Genomic DNA, 18,200 nt, shown 5'->3' with positions numbered 1-18,200 from the left:
CACATACATACATATACATATACATGTTTTTTTCTGTCAAAATTCAGCAAAAGCATGACACACACACACACACACACATATCAAATTTGTAAAGAACTGATAAAGAAATAGAGGGAGACCAGGATTCTATTTCGAACTTTTTAGCTCTCGTCATCTAGCCATACTCTCATAGGATTCAAACTTAGGTTAAACGTTCTAACCACTAGGCCACAGGCTCTACTCATTTTTATCAATTGAGTTTTTAGCTGAAATTTTAAAATTAAGGGAGACTAGGATGGTACCATTTCGGCTTTGTTCTGGCCTCATCAGCTAGCCACAGCCTTCCTTACTGGGATTCGATCTGGCAGCCTCTGCCTTGTAAGGCAGAGAGTTAGCAGTTGAGCCACCAGACCTTGATCCCTCCAGCTCTGTACCAGGGAGGGGCTATATGTTTATCAATATATCAGGGTGATCCGACATAAAAAAACATATATATTATTATATATATATAATAAAGAGAAAGTAGTGGTGAAAACTTCACAGTGAAAACCTTACCATGATGATGATATAGTACAGTACTTTACAGCAGAGGTAGGTTCCTCCCGGTTTGGACAGGTTCACCCAAACCGGTAGTGGCCTGCTGGTGATGTCATGATGACATCACCGAACCAGATCGGTCAGTGCCTAATTATTTTCCCCCCAAATTTGTATTTATTTTTTATTTCTCCTGTGCATGCGCAGAAGCCGAGTTTCCAGCACTTTGTATGTGCTCACCATTTTATTTTTGGCATTTTGGGGGGGGGGGTTGAATTTTTTTGGGGGGGGATTTATACTGTGCATGCATGCGTGCATGAAGAACGTGCGTGCCCACGAGGCACGGGAGGAAGTGAAACAGCAGCGAGGTAAGTTAGAACCTACTCCTATTTACAGATATTTCAGATCCTTTAAAATTTGGCAACTCCAGATGTTTTGGTTTATAATTCTTATTTTGTCTGGGAGAGATCGATATTGCAGTCTTAAGATATTTAGATTGGAGGAGGTTGGGTACCATAATCAAGCCAACAGTTATTCCTTCAGTCCGTGGTCTGATCAGAAATCGCCAAACCCTTTTAAAAAGTAACATTTTTACTTCAGCCTCAGGGAAGGAAGGAAAGAGAAAAGAGAGACCTACTTTATGTTCTTTAATTTTCCTGATTGAAAAGAGAAGGCAGAAAAAGCAGTAAAGCCCCTTTGATACCCCCTAACCGTTTAAAGTCTACCTCTGCCAAATCAGGAAATAGAACTAACAGAAACCAGGAAAGAAAGAAAAATTCTAATAGGTCTCTGGAAACTCAGTTCCAGATAAGCAAGGTGACTGAAACACAAATCTACACATGTAAATCTATGAATAAGTGAGAGGGCTTGCCTTTTGTCCCAAGACTAGAGAGCCTCCAGCTCACATCCTTAGCTGTTACGTGGTGAAGAAGGGAGTAGAAAGTTAAGACTGTCACTATGGATACCATAGAACAGTAAAAGAATCCTACTACTGGTGAATTTACACCTTTTGGGAGCAAAGAGAGCGCCTTATTTCATGCTATGTTTTCCCAGTAATAGCACATGGCATAAGTTGTTTTTTTAAAAAAATGTGGGCACCTTCAAGATGACTGAATAGATTGCTACAGAGCTGACATCACATATTGTTGCTCATTGCTTTGTCTGGCAGAGATAAGAAATATCTAGTGGTCGCACTTTGTCAAAGTCACTGGATGATAGAAGATGCATGAGATTTTTATACATTAAAATTTCATTTACCATCCAAAAAGGAAGACTAATAGTAAAAAAGCTAACAGATTTAGAACTATCCATTAATAAACATTCTCTCAAAACAATAGCTGGGATTCTGAGATTCTACTGATGAATACTGGATAGACAATGAGAATATCCAGATAAAGATGACAAATGCTTTGTTCTTTGTAGTTTGAATTCCTCTATTTTTATTGAATTAAATAAATGGTAGCATCATTTTAAAAACTTAAGCATAAGAGAATAGTCTACTAAATAGCAAACTGGACTGTAACTTACAAACATGTCATTATGACCTTCTGTTTCTTGTCCAGATACAGAATAGCAGTACTCTGTATGTACAGTTGGGGTACCATGAATATTTTATTTAGAGAAACAAAATGACAGATTGTTAAGTTTTGTTAATATTTGACTGTCTGGGTCTTAGATCTAATGCTATCATAGAGTAGGAATATAGTATTACAAATAAGTCATAAAAGAAAATATTACAATATATTCCTAGTCCTTTATTCCTACTGAGAGTCAAGCTCCATTAACTCTTAATCACTTGAGTAGTTTGAAGTTTCTATTGTGGAACCTAAACAAGCAAAAATCTGATTTGATTACCATTTCTTTAAAGTAGCACCCAATATATTAATAAACAAATGTCTGACAAAAACATATAAGATAAAATTTATTGCAGGTAATCCAAATAATTATGATAAAACTATAACACTTTTTATAAATTATTGTTTCTTTAATTTTTACTTCAATGGGAAGTCCCTGCTCCTGTGTATAAAATTTTAAGAAATATAGAAACCCTTTGATGTTTATTTCCTGATCCTAGTGTAACTATTTTCAAGGTCTTGGAAGTTTGTTTAGTAAAAAATTATGTCTCTTGAAAAAATATGTATGTATGTATGTATGTATGTATGTATGTATGTATGTATGTATGTATGTACGTATGTATATGTTATTCTCCTGAAGCTCTCTAAAGTCTTGTACATTTGTCTGATGCTTTTTCACTGGTATTTTCCATTTTTGCAATTCGAGAACCAAATTGCATGGCCCGTTTTGGCAAAACAGCAGAGGCTGTCAAACCAAGCTCAGCAGCTATTAGACGCAAGAGCAATTTTTCTCCAATCCCACGGGGCAGAGCCAAGTTTGCTTTTTCCCATACAGGAAGCGAGTTAAGAAATGACACAACTTCTTCATCAAGAAAGGGAAATCTAAAAGGGAACATTAGAGCAAGAAAAATAAAATAAAGTTTTATAAACAAATGTAAACAAAGCTTTCTTTAATAAGCTGGTTTGGTTAATTAATTGTATATATATATATTTTAAATGTCCATTTTTAATACAACCATCATTAATGCAAAATGTTTACAGTACACTGAAATACTGTAAATGTCAGCCCCAGCCGTCCAACAGTACCTTGGGCTGCCATTCATGTGGGGATTTCTGTTCCATACCACTGCTGACCATTGGCACATTATGCCTAAAACTGTTTTCTCACTAGCTATTGTAAAACACAGCAGAGCCATGGGCTGTTTCCGATTCTGGGAACAGCCCAGAATCATCTGGAAGGGCTTGCAATGAATGGGGGAGGGAAAGGGAGGCTACAGGGTAATTGAGTAATTGGGTAATTGCACTGAGATGCAGTTGTATGCTCCTTAAAGGTGGATGGGGAGCATGAACCCTTAGCTCCAACAAGGATTCCTTTCTATAAAACGTTAAGGTGTCAGTTAGTACCAATGTTGGAATAAATAAATTTGGTTACTGATTTTGAGTCCTGAGTTTTTCTTTCCCAAACCCTGACATTAAATTTATTTATTTCTATAATCACCCAACTCAAGAAGTGTACACTTGTTTTCTTTCAATGAAAAGCCTCCTTAAGGACCCAGATAATGTCACTTTAGTCTCAACACTCTTTTCCTAACGCTATTTCACAGATTTTTTTGGGATCTGAGCCACTGAGATTGTTTGCATGAAGAAAAGGAAATCAATGATAAAAATTATTAAATATTGTTCTATGTTCTACTCCACCCCAAGAGAAATGCATCGTAGTTCACATCTGTGAGAATTTCACAAACAGGCAAATCTCATGGATTTGTTTGTGAAGTTGGATTTCCATTCCAAACATTTTTTTTCTGATATGGCAATTATTAGTACTAAATTAATAGCTACTGATGCTATTGAACTCTAGGATATTAACAACCAGAAGAAAATAATGCATTATGCATGACAAAAAATGACTTTTGAAAGTAGACTCTGCCTCCTTTTACCATATCATGTGAATTGTTTTTTCCCATTTATCTATCAGATATTTGCTGCCTTTATTCCTTATCATTATAGAAACATAGAAACATTATCACAATTTTAATGTCTAGTCAAGGCCAGTATAATCTGTTGCTCACCTACTTACCTAGCTTCTTTGCCATGATCTCCAATAACTCTATCATCTCGACCCAGATTCCTAGAAGAAATACGATTTAGTTCCATTCTTAATTCTTCTGTCAAACCCTCAAAACCATTTTTTTTGAAGCAAACACGGTGTCTGGAATAGCCTGCAAGTTGTTCATCTGCTCCAATTCCTGTAAGGACAATCTGTAATGAATATAGAAATACCACCTTTAACATTGTATTCCAAATAAATCTAAAAGCAATTTATAATAGTTGTTTTACAGATGAAAATCTATCCATAGCCACAAGATATAGCATAGTTATATAAAAACTACAATGAAAAATGTTTACTAAGACTTCCATAATATAAAACCCCCCAACACATATTAAATTATTTGTTTTTGAAGCCTGATCATCCAGAAATATAACAAAATAAAATAAAATTGTAAACCCAAAAACAAATTATGCATAATACTTTAGGGCCTAAAACAGAGACTTTTGTTTTTTCTCTGTCACAATTTCCAGTGATAAAGTCAATGTAGCTGCATGTATCTACTTCCTTGTATACTACATTCTCTAAACCTCTTTCATCATTGGTAGCATTGTTTTACAACAAAAAATTCTTAATTTTACAGTTATGCACGTAGTGTAAGTTCTGTGTGTAGTGTGAGTGAGTTATAGAATGTTGGAGATCAGTCCCATTAGACCCAAATGAGATTAGTCCCTATTCAGTAGCATTAGAACCACTTAGAGTTTTATGGAACTTTAATTGAAAAAAATGGAGACGATCAATAATTTCATACCTTTGCAGGACTTTTATATGGCCGAACAGCTCCCTGATTGGTAAGGAGACCCTCTCCTCTGGAAGCAAACCACACGGCACAACCTATACTGTCATCCAAAACAGTATCCAATGGATAAATCAAATGTCTTATATGTTTCACTCTCATTGCTTTTAAATCCTCGAGCGTAACATTGATTTCCACAAAATTCCAAGTTCTTGAAGGATTGATTGCCTTCAATTCTTCTAATCCTGCCTTGCCAGTAATTCTATCAGGAGCGTTAAAAGAAGAAGAGCCACTGGTCGCAGTATTCTTGACATTTAAACATTCCTGATGAGGGGGAAACTGTTTCTTCCCTTTGCTGCATTTCTTAATGGAACCGTTTTGGTTGCCTTGGCATGTAACCTCGAAGGCCACATTGAGAAGATCAATTGGTTCCTCCAATGGGACATACCTGTCAGCAAGAGCAGCTATAATTGTGGAATCAATGCCACCAGAATAAAGTATGGCAATATAGGATTTCTTCAGATCTTTATCTGATATTTCTCCTTGGATTGGATCACTGTTTCTCATTAGGCATAAAACTCGCTTCTTTATAGCTCTGCTCAATACATCAATAAACTGATGGACTCGTTCCTTTCTGTGATGTTCTGCAATAAATTTTTGAAGAACTTCCACATCAGCTACAGTCGAGGGAAAATTAAATAATTGGGATTCTACTGTTATGTCAGGTATTTCCATATTTAAAGGAACGACAGGAGCTATCAAAGAAGTGGATGTATTTATCACAAGAGACACATAAGCAGGTAAAGATTTAGAAATCATGCTTAAATCTCCCGGAACTACATCTCCAACTTCATTTTGTTTGGGAGGAAATCTCCAAGGATGTAACATTAAAGTAATAGATTTATGAGCAACACAATCCTGCAGATTCATCTGAAAAATCCCTGATGCTGGAACTTCCAGCCACAGATTATGAGAGGCAGCACTGACAGAACTCAGTACAAGAACAGAATCACTTTCTTTACTAAACTGCCACAGCAGACTTCGACGGCCAAAGTAGTCCCTGCCAAACCATAAGCAATGTGTGGATGCCTGATAAAAAATAAAAGACCATGGGCCTTGAATGGAAGATAGCACTGTCAAAAAATCAGAGTCACTATTGCAAGAGCAGAGTCGGTGAAAAATAACTTGAGTATCATTCTCTTCCATTCCCACAGAAATTCCACTGAAGACTTCTCCATTCCAAAGGAATACATTACCAGAGTCTTCCAATGGCTGTGGAGTCATTGGTCCCCTTAAATGAAGTACATGGCCAGAAAATAAGCACCAATATGGAAGATGAAAAACAGTCTTTTCCAGTTGTTGGCTTCTATCAGGCCCCCTTTTTTTAAGATTATTTAGGATATCTTCTTTCAAGATACCATTTCCAGGAGCATAAGCAGATAAGCTGATCACACAGCAAATTCCACACATTGTAAACTTGTACTGGACTTATTTATTTCTTGGTCTTGTTCTTTTCTGAGTTCTCTATTTCTTGATGAGCCTTCTTTAGTTCATCTAAAGTAACTGGGGGGAAAAGAAAACCCCACTTTTAATGTATTAATTAAAAGGTGTAGAGAATCATGCAAATATTTAAGGTAGCTTATAAATACATATATAAAATTATGTTCAATGCAACTACAATATACACGTTTACCATAACCCGTGCACAAGAATCTGCCTTACAGTCCTTCCAAATACACTAATCCAGTGTAGAAACAAATATCAGCTGCATATGTTTCACTCCCTAGAGAGTGCTACAAGAAACCATTGATCTGGTCAGTTGTTCAGGGACCCCTCAACCGAAGTACAGAATGGAAGAAGTCTTCCTCACTGTCACTGCGTTTGGTAGGCATAGAAGATATAACAGTAAGAAAAAGCATTATTATTGGAACATACTGTCAAAATGTTTTATGAAAGAAACTCTCCACTACAGATAATGTACTACCACTTAATTCAATGTTTTAAAGCAGTACCTGAAAATACAGGCTAAATCTTTTTCTAATTACAGTAATGTAATTCCCTTCAGAATATTTACTGCCCCATGTATAATTGAAATATCTGTATAAAAACTATGAAACCTCCTCGTTACTGTATATATTATTTATATATGCACATATTATGTTTATGTACATGTAGCATTATTTTATCACTTCAGATAAAAATAATCCACTGAACATAAGAAAATGCCAGTAAAGTATTTCATACTACAACCCCATGGTGTGAAACAAAAATGTCAATTCATCTCACTGAACACTATCAACTTTAATATTAAGTTATATTTTCTAAAATGTTTAAAATATAAATATATCTGAGGAACATACAGTACCTTTGCATTCGGAGAGAGTTTGAGTTTTGTCTGCTAGAAAGAATATGTTGCTGTTTGGTTGTTGTCTGTATACTTTCTGCAAATTAAAAAGAAACAGTCTGAAAGCTTCAACATTAGACTTTTTCTAGTTTTCTCTTTCCATTTCTCAGTTATCTCCCACTAAAAGTAGAAAATCTATAGAAACAGATTTCAAATTCTCTTCTCCAACCCAAACAAAGCTTGCTTCAGACTTATCTTTAAAAAAAGTCTTCAAAGTAGTTCTATTTTTGAAATCATATAATATGATTTATCTTTCATTTTTAGACACTCATTAAGATGGTAGTTTAGGATGCTAAGCAAGTAACAAATGCCAAGAAAATGCACAGTCTCTTGTAGTAAAGCAAAATCTGAAAATCGATGAACAAAACTATAGGATAATAGAAAATGGTAGGGAAAAAAAGGTCATTCTAAAATATTTAACTACTTTTTTGCCAGAAAGAACGGAAAAGATGTATTGCTGAGTGTAACACATTTTATAAATGTTTCTTTTCTATAGTTAGGACCCTTAGGAGGTCCTCCTTAGATGCTTGCACACAACATGATAATGATAGTGATGAAACAGATTCTATTGTGCTTATAGCTATGGTGCATAGGGCTTAATAGGGCTTAATAGGCAATAATGAGTATTCTCACTTTATAGGTGTAATTTAACAAAATGCTCATATCAACTGATTGCTAATATTTTTAGAGCACGGTTTCTATTTTGGACATAAGCTATACTATAATAATGCTTACACGAGGAAGTGTTGCATGTTGCATATTGTGATTTACACATTTACAGATTACTTTGACTGTTGCTCCAGGTAATTACTTCCGGTTTATCAATAAATGCCATTATCATTAGTTACTGTATATATAGCTTTATGGGATACTGTAACAATGCTAACAAATGGGTGATTAGCAGATGGAATTGGATCAGAAGTTGTTACCAAATCATACGAGACCATGGCAATTCTACAGCTTAATAAAATAATATATTATAGAGTGTCAGCATAGTTACACCTGCTGCTCATTCTATATTGGCATAATACTTAAATAAGTACACATCTCAGTATCAGTTATAAATTCCTTTATAACTATGAATAATCTATTATAAGACTGTTATAGTCACTTACACGGTTCTTCTTCAAGTTGGAAATTTCATCAACTACAATTTTTTGCTCTTTAATCTGCAATTAAATGATGAAAAAAGATCTCCAATAAGAAACAAGCCCAAGATTTCCAAGCATAATTTGTAATTAGTTTTTAAAACCTCCCTAACATGTAAAGATATATATTTTAAAAAGTAAAATAAACACATTTTATTTACATGCATCAAGTTTATTCCATCATAAAAACTGACAAAGTGATGTCTATTTAGAATCTCTTGTGCAGTATCTTCACACAGAAGTGTCAAGCAATATGCAAGTAAGAGATGGCCCTACTATTACAGACTGACTATCTGATGGGCAAGAGCAATTCTCCTGTATCTCTTGCAGCCTACAGAATTTACTTCTCCAGGAGCTATTGGTTAGTCTCCACTCCATTCGGAAAATATTTAAAAGCCCATCTTTTTACCAGAAATTTAATTTTCAATTGCCTTATAACTCAAGCATTTGTTTTAATTTTCGTTTTGAATTGTTTTATTTTTTTAAAAACCTCCCCATAGTACTCAGTTGAGTATAAATGTAGAATTTAGTTCAGATATACATTTAAGCCATGTGAGTAAATAGAATCACATCAACTTCTACTACAAACATGGTTAAATGATTTTCGGTAAGAAAACGTAAGATTTTTATGGTTATAATTACTATAATTACAAATAAGTTCTAAAGCTCAGATTTTAAGACATTTACTATCAACACATGGATTCATATGACAAATCAATTTTCCCCATCAGCAATTATTTTTTACATTCACCTATAATTTTTGCAACATGCCGAATGGAAGATATTTAACTTTCCAGCTTCATAGAAACATAGAAGACTGACGGCAGAAAAAGACCTCATGGTCCATCTAGTCTGCCCTTATACTATTTCCTGTATTTTATCTTAGGATGGATATATGTTTATCCCAGGCATGTTTAAATTCAGTTACTGTGGATTTACCAACCACGTCTGCTGGAAGTTTGTTCCAAGGATCTACTACTCTTTCAGTGAAATAATATTTCCTCACGTTGCTTTTGATCTTTCCCCCAACTAACTTCAGATTGTGTCCCCTTGTTCTTGTGTTCACTTTCCTATTAAAAACACTTCCCTCCTGAACCTTATTTAACCCTTTAACATATTTAAATGTTTCGATCATGTCCCCCCTTTTCCTTCTGTCCTCCAGACTATACAGATTGAGTTCATTAAGTCTTTCCTGATACATTTTATGCTTAAGACCTTCTACCATTCTTGTAGCCCGCCTTTGGACCTTCAGCAAACAAATGTACATTTTTAGCAAATTCAAAATAATCCAAACTGAATTTCTATGTTAAAAGAAGCATCCTCATCTCCAGTAGGATTTTTTTTAAAAAAAAGAGCTGCTGATACAGTTCTTCAAGGAACTGCTGATACAGTTCAATAGAGGAATTATTGACTCTGTCATCTGCACCTCTATAACTGTCTGGTTTGGTTCTGCAACCCAACAAGACAGACACAGACTTCACATGATAATTAGAACTACAGAAAAAATAATTGCTACCAACCTGCCTTCCATTGAGGACTTGTATACTGCGTGAGTCAAAAAAAGGGATCTGAAAATATTTACAGCCCCCTCACACATAGTTCCCTCTAAGCTGAGCAGTGAGCAATTGCTCACTTAAAAATCATAATCAACTCAGAGTTTTCCAAACCTGCCCAGAAGCCGAGAGGGAAAGAGTGAGAGGGAAGGAGAGAGAGAGGAAGAGAGGAAGAGAGAGAAACAGATAGAAAAAAGAGAGGAAGAAAAAGAATGGGAGTAAGGAAGAGAGAAAGAAAATCAAAATCTAGTTTGAACCTAGCTCAACTATTTAAGTGGCATTTTGATATTGATAGAGTTGCCCTATTATGAGCTCACTGTTATAAACACACAGTATTTATTTATTTATTTATTTATTTATTTATTTATTTATTTATTATTTCTGTGCCGCCCAGTCCCAAAGGGACTGCCGCTCAGACACTATACTTTTCCGCCCACCCCACCAAAAAATTAGAGGGAACACTGCCCTCACATCCTGGACATAAATTATTTTAACTCCTACCGTCAAAACGATGCTACAGAGCACTGCACACCATCACTCTGCTGAACAAATTCCCTCACCACTGTCAAACTATTCACTAACTCTGCATTACTATTACTATTAATCTTTTTATCATTCCTATCACCCATATCCTCCCACCTATGATGGTATGACTCTAACTTTGTTATTGTATCCTTATAATTGATATTGATTGTTTCCCAGTATGATTTGATTGGTTATTTGTATTCTATGACTATCATTAAGTATTATACTTTGATTTTTGACAAATGTATCTTGTCTTTTTATGTATACTGAGAGCATATGCACCAAAGACAAATTGCTTGTGTGTCCAATCACGCTTGGCCAATAAAGAATTCTATTCTATTCTAAAGGGACAATTATATTTTTGAAAGAGAAGTTATTATTTCAACAAAGTACACTACATTAGGCTGCATGTAAGCCCCAAGTCCAATGAAACCTGATCCTTAATCAGTGTTTAGCATAGTCTGGCCTATCAAATTGTTGGTATCACTAGACAGGATTCCTTTCTGAAAGTTACTCCATTGCATCTCCTGAAAGCAGAGTTTAGTACTATTTTATCAAGCTTTTACCATTACAGATGTAAATTGTCCATATTAGTTTTTCTCATTCTATTAATTTCATTGTTTCTCCACTGACCTTTCTGTTCAGCTCTTCTTTATCAGGCAAATTTGACCCTTCCCCCCCTTCCCTTAGTAGTATTTGACTTGACATCTGCTCCCTTTGAGTGTTCAGAAGTATTCCAGGTTTCTTTCTAATGGCAGATACAATCATTTATTGCTCCTTTGTCAGCTTAAAGGGGATAGGATCTCAAGACCTAAAGAAAAAGCAAGAAACCAGAGTAATTCTCTAATTATATTCACAACCAGTAGCCAATGCAAAATCTCTCTATAAAGGAAGATAACTGCATATCTTTTGTGAATAGATGGGGTAATAAAAGCACCACTCCCATATGCATTTGAGCTGCTTTCACAACCAAACCTCCAAGATGCCCTCACATCCCAATTCTTATAAACTGCTTGAAGGGACTTGGTAAAAAAACATTTAACAGCAAGCTGAGTTCACTCTTAGAGATGCCAAGAGGATGGATGTATTAGGAATCTGTGCTGTGGAAACTTGATCTGCAGTGCAGTCTATTGTCTTGGTCTGTAGTGCTCTATAGTGTTGTTTTGAGGGCAGGATTTGAAACAATTTATGTCCAGGATGTGAGGTGTCAGTAAATATTTTCACAGCCTTCTTTTTGACTTGTGCAGTATACAGGTCCTCAATGGAAGGCAGGTTGGTTTTTCTGCAGTTCTAATTATCCTCTGAAGCCTGTGTTGGTCTTGTTGGGTTGCAGAACCGAACCAGACAATTATAGAGGTGCAGATGACAGACTCAGTGATTCCTCTGTTAAACTGTATCAGCATCCTTGTCCCAGGATGTCCTCATCAGCCACATTAAAGAGAGGTAATGGGAATTAGAATTCAGCCTCTGAAGGGGTACATTTTGTCCATTCTTGGTGTGAAGAAGGTCAAGAAATTAAGCGACCCACAGCAGCTAAATCCACTCCCAACTAGACAGTCAGAGTGGGGTAACGGTGGACCATTTATGATTTGTGGATCTCAAGCATGGCTGACTCAGGAATTCTGGGAGTTGAAGTCCACAAGTCCTAACTGCTCCAGAGTATCCTCAGTCAGACCTAACCTCCCCAAAACACGCTTCCGTCCTTAAAAATCTGTAAAATATTAATCTGGTTACAGTATTTAATTCTCATAGCCATACGTACAATTTTAAGTTGACCCTCCTGCCACTCTCCCTTGTTTCTTTGAAGCAGAAGCCATTGAACGGACGCTCTGATTTTGATTGGATGCGCGATATGATGAGCACGCGTTGCAACCAATGAAGTGAAGCTAGCGAAAAACGCAGCAGAGACGCGAGAAGGAATTACTGTACAGTATCTGAGAAAAGGCCAGCGGAGGAGGGGCCTGATACCGTTATCATAGATTTATTACAAACAAGATTGACGCATTCCCTAATTGATACAGTATACTGTACTACTTCACATTATTTTTTGTTTTCCTCCAGTAAATTCAATATGCGCCACAGAATATAAAGCTTCTATACACCGTTGAGTGATTGATTGAAATCAGAGGAGCAATTAATCTGGATTGTTTTGCTTTAAGACTTGCATTGCAGAGGGTTTGAAGGAAGTCAGTAAATCAAAAAAGCTGTTTTAAGAATGACATTCAAACTATAAAATGTGGAGAATCATTGTTATTTTTGTATTGAGCGAATTGCTCATCTTTCTTTTATCTACACTACACTCTACAAAATTTTCTGCAAAAGTCATCTCGGACTCGTTTGCAACTCAACGATGTCGCTCTAAACTCCTGTACGTATATTGTATAACCACATTTAAAGCCTCTACACATCTTAAATTGCAAATGGGGAATCCCATGCCCGTTAAAGTTACAAAGATATGGCAAAAACTGAGCAGCTGGACTGTCCTGTGCAAATTTCTTATTACCCAAACGCAAATTACTTCTTAGCCCAACCTTAAGCAAATCACTTATTTATTAATAGTTTCTTTTTGTGGTTGTCTTTTTTAATGTACGTTTTATCAATGAATAAACAAATAAATAAGTAGTACTGTAAATACAAAAGAGAGAGTGAAAAGTCAAAACAGGAAAACGGAAGGCGCCTCTCCTTTACTTTATAGGAAAAGAGGACCCAATATGATAGAGCTCCAGGAAATACTTCGGCTAGAGAGGTTACGACTGTTTCTTCCTGGATTCCCCGGAGGGGAGGTGCACGAAGGTTGGAGGTCGGCTCACGTGGAAAAATGGTGGTAGGCGAGGAGCTCCGCGTGGTTCGCTGCGGCGGGAGCTGGTTGAGCGGGTGTCCCGCCGTGTTTTCTGCAGATTCGAAGTGAGTAGAATTGGAGAGTTGAAGGCTTTTCTTTTCGGCGGCGAGAAAGCTTCAATTGCAAGAAGGAGGGCGTTTATTTTATTGACATGTACCTGCGCTTGTGCAGTGCACTTGTAGATAAAATGCTTGCCCTGATGCATTCGGTAGACATATAAGCGGGAATATTCACTTGATTCTAGTGGTAACGTCTTTTCTGGGTTAGGCTGTTAATATCTTTAGGCAACTGCTTTTGAGCTCCAAAAATGTACTCTAAAAAATTACTTTAGGATGAATTTGCAGTTCGTAATGTCAATTCAAAAGGAGAAAGTACCATAGGGTGTGCAACTGGAATATGACTTCCTTCTTAGATTCTTGCTGTAATGTTTACTTTTCTGAATAGAGATTCTAGATTTAGTTCTCAGGTCAGTCTGCTTAAGCCATGTAAAAATAGAGGCACATCTGTTTTGTTTTCTTGTAGACTGAGGACATCACTTCTCTGGGATTTGGCTTGTAAATTTGTGGTGGTGGGCATAGTTCCCTGTAAGCTGAGCAGTGAGCAATCGCTCACTTAAAAATCATCATCAACTCAGAGTTTTCCACACCTGCCCAGAAGCCGAGAGGGAAAGAGTGAGAGGGAAGGAGAGAGAGAGGAAGAGAGGGAGAGAAACAGATAGAAAAAAGAGAGGAAGGAAAAGAGAAAGAAAAAGAATGGGAGTAAGGAAGAGAGAAAGAAAATCAAAATCTAGTTTGAAACTAGCTCAACTATTTAAGTGGCATTTTGATATTGATAGAGTTGCCCTATTATGAGCTCACTGTTATAGACACACAGTATTTATTTATTTATTTATTTATTATTTCTGTGCCGCCCAGTCCCGAAGGGACTGCCGCTCAGACACTATACTTTTCCGCCCACCCCCCAAAAAAATTAGAGGGAACACTGGTGGTGGGTCTATGTTTTGTTTTATATTAATGTGAAATGTAAAATGATACAAATGTATGAATCTTAATAAGTATGTTATTGCTTCATATTTATTGAAAACGCATCTATCCCATATTGTTTTGAATGATGCACTCTAGGTTTATGCAGAGTTTTAGTGCTGATAGGTCATATAGTTTAGTGGATTTTGAACATGTTTCTTTTTTAGTCTTTTAGCTTTAATGTTAAAGATCTGAGGATTCATGTTTTCTAATTCTAGTTAACATACAATATGTTGTTAAAATTACATAGATGCCTTTTACATTTTTTTAAAAAAATCTTTTACTACAGGTATCTTCTTTGTGCTTCCGGTGACTACATTAAAGTCTACAGTACGCTTACAGAAGAATGTCTACATATCCTACAAGGTCACAGCAATTTAGTGACAGGAATCCAGTTGAATCCCCAAAATCATTTACAGGTTGTTATCAGTTTGGCATATTTAACTTATTTCTTGCATATCATTTCATTCAAACATCATTGGAGTAGAGGGGCACATAAGGGGCTAATAATTGAAAATTGGCGTTTGCTGACAATAGGATTAGCTGTCTATCACTCTAAACTTGTAAAGCTATGTATGGCTTTTATTTTTCACTGTGCAGAACAGTATGTTTACTTCTGGATAAAATTGCTGGGCATATAACAGTTCAACTGCAGCATGATTTCAGTTTGACACTTCTCTTCTGAGCCAGCAGCATACTAGTTTCTTGTACAGTTTAAAAGTTCCATGGCATTTGAGGCCTGCATAGTTTAAAGCAAATTAGGGAAACACTTGTTTCCTAGATTTATTAGATCTTAATTTCCATTATCTCTGATTACTGGCCATTCATTAGGATTGAGAGGGCCCCAGGAGTAAATGCTGCTTCTCATATCCTTATATGGAAAAGGGAATTAGTTAGGCTCAGAAGTCCCTTTTGCATCTGTTGTATCCACACAGTGGAATATCTCCATGGAGTAATGCAGCAATTCTTTCTTTGTGGATACCTAAGATCCACTATGTAAGGTTGTTCCCTTAGTGCTTTTTGCTGGATAAGGACTCTTAAAGTTAGTATTTATCTGTGGGATCTAAAATGATCCTTCAAATTCTATCATTTTGGTTAGGTTTAATTGTTACTGGGTTTTAGGAAAGTTTTTATTATAATTTTTTAAAAAACACCTGCGTTTAAGTTATTTATGAACCTATATTTTGGCGGGGACCAGGAATAAGTATGCGCACATGATTTTTAGCTAAATGAATGATTTTACCAAATACATTAAAGTATCAAATACTATAATGTCATAAATAAAGCAGGAACCACTAGGAGTACTGCAACTCAACATTTTTTTCTACGTGTATCAAAATTGAAACTTATAGATCATTTCTTTCCCCCTCTTACCAGCTTTATTCATGGTCTCTAGATGGCACTATTAAACTCTGGGATTTTATGGATGGAATTCTTATCAAGGTTTGTTCCGTTTTCCTTTCCTTTAATTCTTTTATATATCATGCTCACAAAGATATCAAACCACAAATTAGTACGGTAATCAGATTTGTACCTAATGAACCCATTTCTTTTGATTTCAGCAGTTAAATAATAAGCTGCCCCGAATCCTCAGAGAGGGGCGGGTTAAAAATCCAATAAATAAACAAACAAGCAAGCAAGGAAACATTACAGTGGGATGATATTGGATATGATTTTTGTATGGTGGTACAGCTATAATCTGTTAGTATCATTCAAGCCACTTTTTAATGATTTATTGTCAATTTATATATTTGGAATATGTTGATATTAATAAGTATTATTTCAATTTTATTACTATTTTAACCTGATGAACAGATGCCAGGTTTTGTTTCTCAATGATTAGTGATTGGAGTGGCTTACAAGACTAGGAAAAATAGTATATCATATTATATTTGATTATGATTTCTCAGTATGATTATTGTTATTACTACTTTCTTGCAGTAATTTTTGTTAATATTTAAGTTGACTATAGATATTTTAGAGCTTTAAAAATATTTTACTATAACAGTTTTAATTGTTGAAGCAGTTCCTGTACATTTGTCAGTGTAATAAATGGAATAAAGAGCCGGGGTGGCAGAGTGATTAGCACTGCAGGCTATTTCATCTAACTGCTCTCTGTAGTTCAGCAGTTCAAATCTCACCACCAGCTCAAGGTTGACTCAGCCTTCTATCCTCCCAAGGTGGGTAAAAAGAGGATCCAGATTGTGGGTCAGCGATAGGCTGACTCTGTAAACCGTTTAGAGAGGGCTGTAAAGCACTGTGAAGCGGTATATAAGTCTAAATGCTATTGATATTGTGAGCCGCCCCGAGACTTCGGAGAGGGGCGGCATACAAATCTAATAAATAATAATAATAATAATAAATAATAATAATTGCTATAAATAGGTTTTCTCTGCCTTACGGAATGTAGCATGTACAATGTAACTATTATGTACAGAGCAAGGCTGTGAACAGGTTTCTCAATATATAGTCTATTATAATTTCTTCTGATATAGTAGTCATCTCTAAATGACCACTTGTTCAGCAACTGTTCAAACTTGTGGCAGCCATGAACGAGTAGCACTTGCAACTGGTCCTCAAAGTTCTGGCAATTGCAATATCCCCAAGCTCTTGTGATTGTGACTGGGCATTTGGTCCCCAGCACACAGTTACAGTGATTTTGTGATGTCCTGAGCATGACCATTCAGGCCATGAGAAAAACAGGATATTCCAGCCAGGAGTACTGTACAGTACAACTCTATCCTTACAAATGTTGCATTTTGCACATCCATATTTTATCAGGCACTGTGATACGTTATCTTCTTCAAAACTAAATTCATTACTCAAAAGGCATCTGAAAAGTAAATGTTTTGCACAAAGTGGTTATGTGTTCACTCTCTGCGGGCTTCTTTACTAATTTTCTACTAGCAGTGTCAATTGGGAAGATGGCACGCAGTGACAAATGATGACCACATGATGGTCCTCATTTAATGACACATGGTGATTTGCTTAATGATAGCAACAAGGAAGTGCTGGCACTGCAATCGCTAAGCAACATGGTCACAGGTCATCACATTTATGGCTACATTGCTTAATGACAAATTTCGGTGTCAATTGCTGCTGTTAATTGAGGATTACCTTTAATTGTGCAGATTGTGTTTATGTATTTTTGAAATAATTGGTGGAAGATATCCCTTTCAAGTGAACTCAAGATTGCTTAATAATGAAATGAAATAATCATGAATAATGTGTTTCTGGGAACACATTCCATTGTGCTGGCATAAGAGCAATTATGCCAGTAACCAAGCCAAACCAAAAGAACAAATACATAGGGAATATGGGGCAGGAAGTATTTTTCTTATTCTCCTACTTTCAGAAGCTGTTTGGAACTAAGGACAAGTTGTATTCCTTGCCAGGATTTCACCTTGGGATTGGCTGAAATTTAATAGAGATTATTGTGTGGCTTTCTTCTTTTCCTCTAGACATTTGTCGTTGGGTCTAAACTCTTTGCATTTTACACTCTTGCAAGTTCAGAGAATTCTGCATTTATCATCATTTCAAAGTATAATGATGAAAAATCAGGTATGTTATAATCGATGCCCTTTTTTCCCTGTAGATCTTATGTTCTCATGTACCTCTTAAACTTTTGTCAAAAAATGGAGTAAAATAAATTCACTGCTTGTAGTACTCTGCCTTGCATTTTGAAAAATGAAAGTAGGCATGTATAAGTTCTCTTACATTCTCAGAATTACTTTTAAAGTTATTCTCCTCTGTAGCTCAGGATTTTTAACTATTTGACA

At 36.0% G+C, this 18,200-nt stretch overlaps 3 protein-coding genes across 6 annotated transcripts in view; 1 reads left to right on the top strand and 2 right to left on the bottom strand.

The window, feature by feature from the left end:
* Positions 1 to 1,921: 1,921 nt before the first annotated feature.
* On the bottom strand, positions 1,922 to 6,400 carry ASNSD1 (asparagine synthetase domain containing 1). Of its 2 annotated transcripts, none has more exons than XM_070731926.1 (3): positions 4,946 to 6,400; positions 4,161 to 4,346; positions 1,922 to 2,969 (listed from the first exon to the last, which is right to left on the bottom strand). In XM_070731926.1, the coding sequence occupies exons 1-2, from the start codon at positions 6,398 to 6,400 to the stop codon at positions 4,161 to 4,163; spliced, it is 1,641 nt and encodes a 546-aa protein (XP_070588027.1). In that variant the 3' UTR covers positions 1,922 to 2,969. The 2 variants fall into 2 exon arrangements, with proteins under 2 accessions (XP_070588027.1, XP_070588026.1); XM_070731925.1 differs by having other exon boundaries at positions 4,165 to 4,346.
* Positions 6,401 to 6,407: 7 nt separating this feature from the next.
* Positions 6,408 to 12,411, bottom strand: ASDURF (ASNSD1 upstream open reading frame). 2 transcript variants are annotated; one of them, XM_070731927.1, is made up of 5 exons: positions 12,323 to 12,411; positions 11,194 to 11,371; positions 8,450 to 8,503; positions 7,296 to 7,371; positions 6,408 to 6,493 (listed from the first exon to the last, which is right to left on the bottom strand). In XM_070731927.1, the coding sequence occupies exons 2-5, from the start codon at positions 11,326 to 11,328 to the stop codon at positions 6,423 to 6,425; spliced, it is 336 nt and encodes a 111-aa protein (XP_070588028.1). In that variant the 5' UTR covers positions 11,329 to 11,371; positions 12,323 to 12,411; the 3' UTR covers positions 6,408 to 6,422. The 2 variants fall into 2 exon arrangements, with proteins under 2 accessions (XP_070588028.1, XP_070588029.1); XM_070731928.1 differs by lacking the exon at positions 6,408 to 6,493 and adding an exon at positions 6,667 to 6,805.
* Positions 12,412 to 12,798: 387 nt separating this feature from the next.
* Positions 12,799 to 18,200, top strand: part of WDR75 (WD repeat domain 75) — a 40,699-nt gene continuing 35,297 nt past the window's right edge. Inside the window, exons 1-5 of one of the 2 annotated variants that reach the window (XM_070731923.1) lie at positions 12,799 to 12,928; positions 13,256 to 13,464; positions 14,711 to 14,840; positions 15,799 to 15,864; positions 17,883 to 17,982. In XM_070731923.1, the coding sequence (XP_070588024.1) occupies positions 13,379 to 13,464; positions 14,711 to 14,840; positions 15,799 to 15,864; positions 17,883 to 17,982 (382 nt within the window). In that variant the 5' untranslated portion in view covers positions 12,799 to 12,928; positions 13,256 to 13,378. Of the gene's footprint in view, positions 12,929 to 13,255; positions 13,465 to 14,710; positions 14,841 to 15,798; positions 15,865 to 17,882; positions 17,983 to 18,200 lie in introns of those variants that run through there. The other variant, XM_070731924.1, reaches the window with a different exon arrangement.

The sequence above is a fragment of the Erythrolamprus reginae genome, chromosome 1 (assembly GCF_031021105.1).
Source record: "Erythrolamprus reginae isolate rEryReg1 chromosome 1, rEryReg1.hap1, whole genome shotgun sequence".
NCBI classification, from domain to species: domain Eukaryota; kingdom Metazoa; phylum Chordata; class Lepidosauria; order Squamata; family Dipsadidae; genus Erythrolamprus; species Erythrolamprus reginae.
This window is presented reverse-complemented; position numbering and strand designations above follow the sequence as displayed.

What these genes read in the sequence shown, in the direction of transcription:
- ASNSD1 (XM_070731925.1), bottom strand. Translation starts at nt 6,400, where the DNA reads ATGTGTGGAATTTGCTGTGTGATCAGCTTATCTGCTTATGCTCCTGGA. An exon ending in CATATAAAAGTCCTGCAAAG is followed by an intron (nt 4,347 to 4,945) that starts GTATGAAATTAT and finishes TATTCATTACAG; the next exon opens with ATTGTCCTTACAGGAATTGG. An exon ending in GATCATGGCAAAGAAGCTAG is followed by an intron (nt 2,970 to 4,164) that starts GTAAGTAGGTGA and finishes GTTCCCTTTTAG; the next exon opens with ATTTCCCTTTCTTGATGAAG.
- ASDURF (XM_070731927.1), bottom strand. Translation starts at nt 11,328, where the DNA reads ATGATTGTATCTGCCATTAGAAAGAAACCTGGAATACTTCTGAACACT. An exon ending in CCAACTTGAAGAAGAACCGT is followed by an intron (nt 7,372 to 8,449) that starts GTAAGTGACTAT and finishes TTTAATTTGCAG; the next exon opens with AAAGTATACAGACAACAACC. An exon ending in AACTCTCTCCGAATGCAAAG is followed by an intron (nt 6,494 to 7,295) that starts GTACTGTATGTT and finishes TTTTCCCCCCAG; the next exon opens with TTACTTTAGATGAACTAAAG.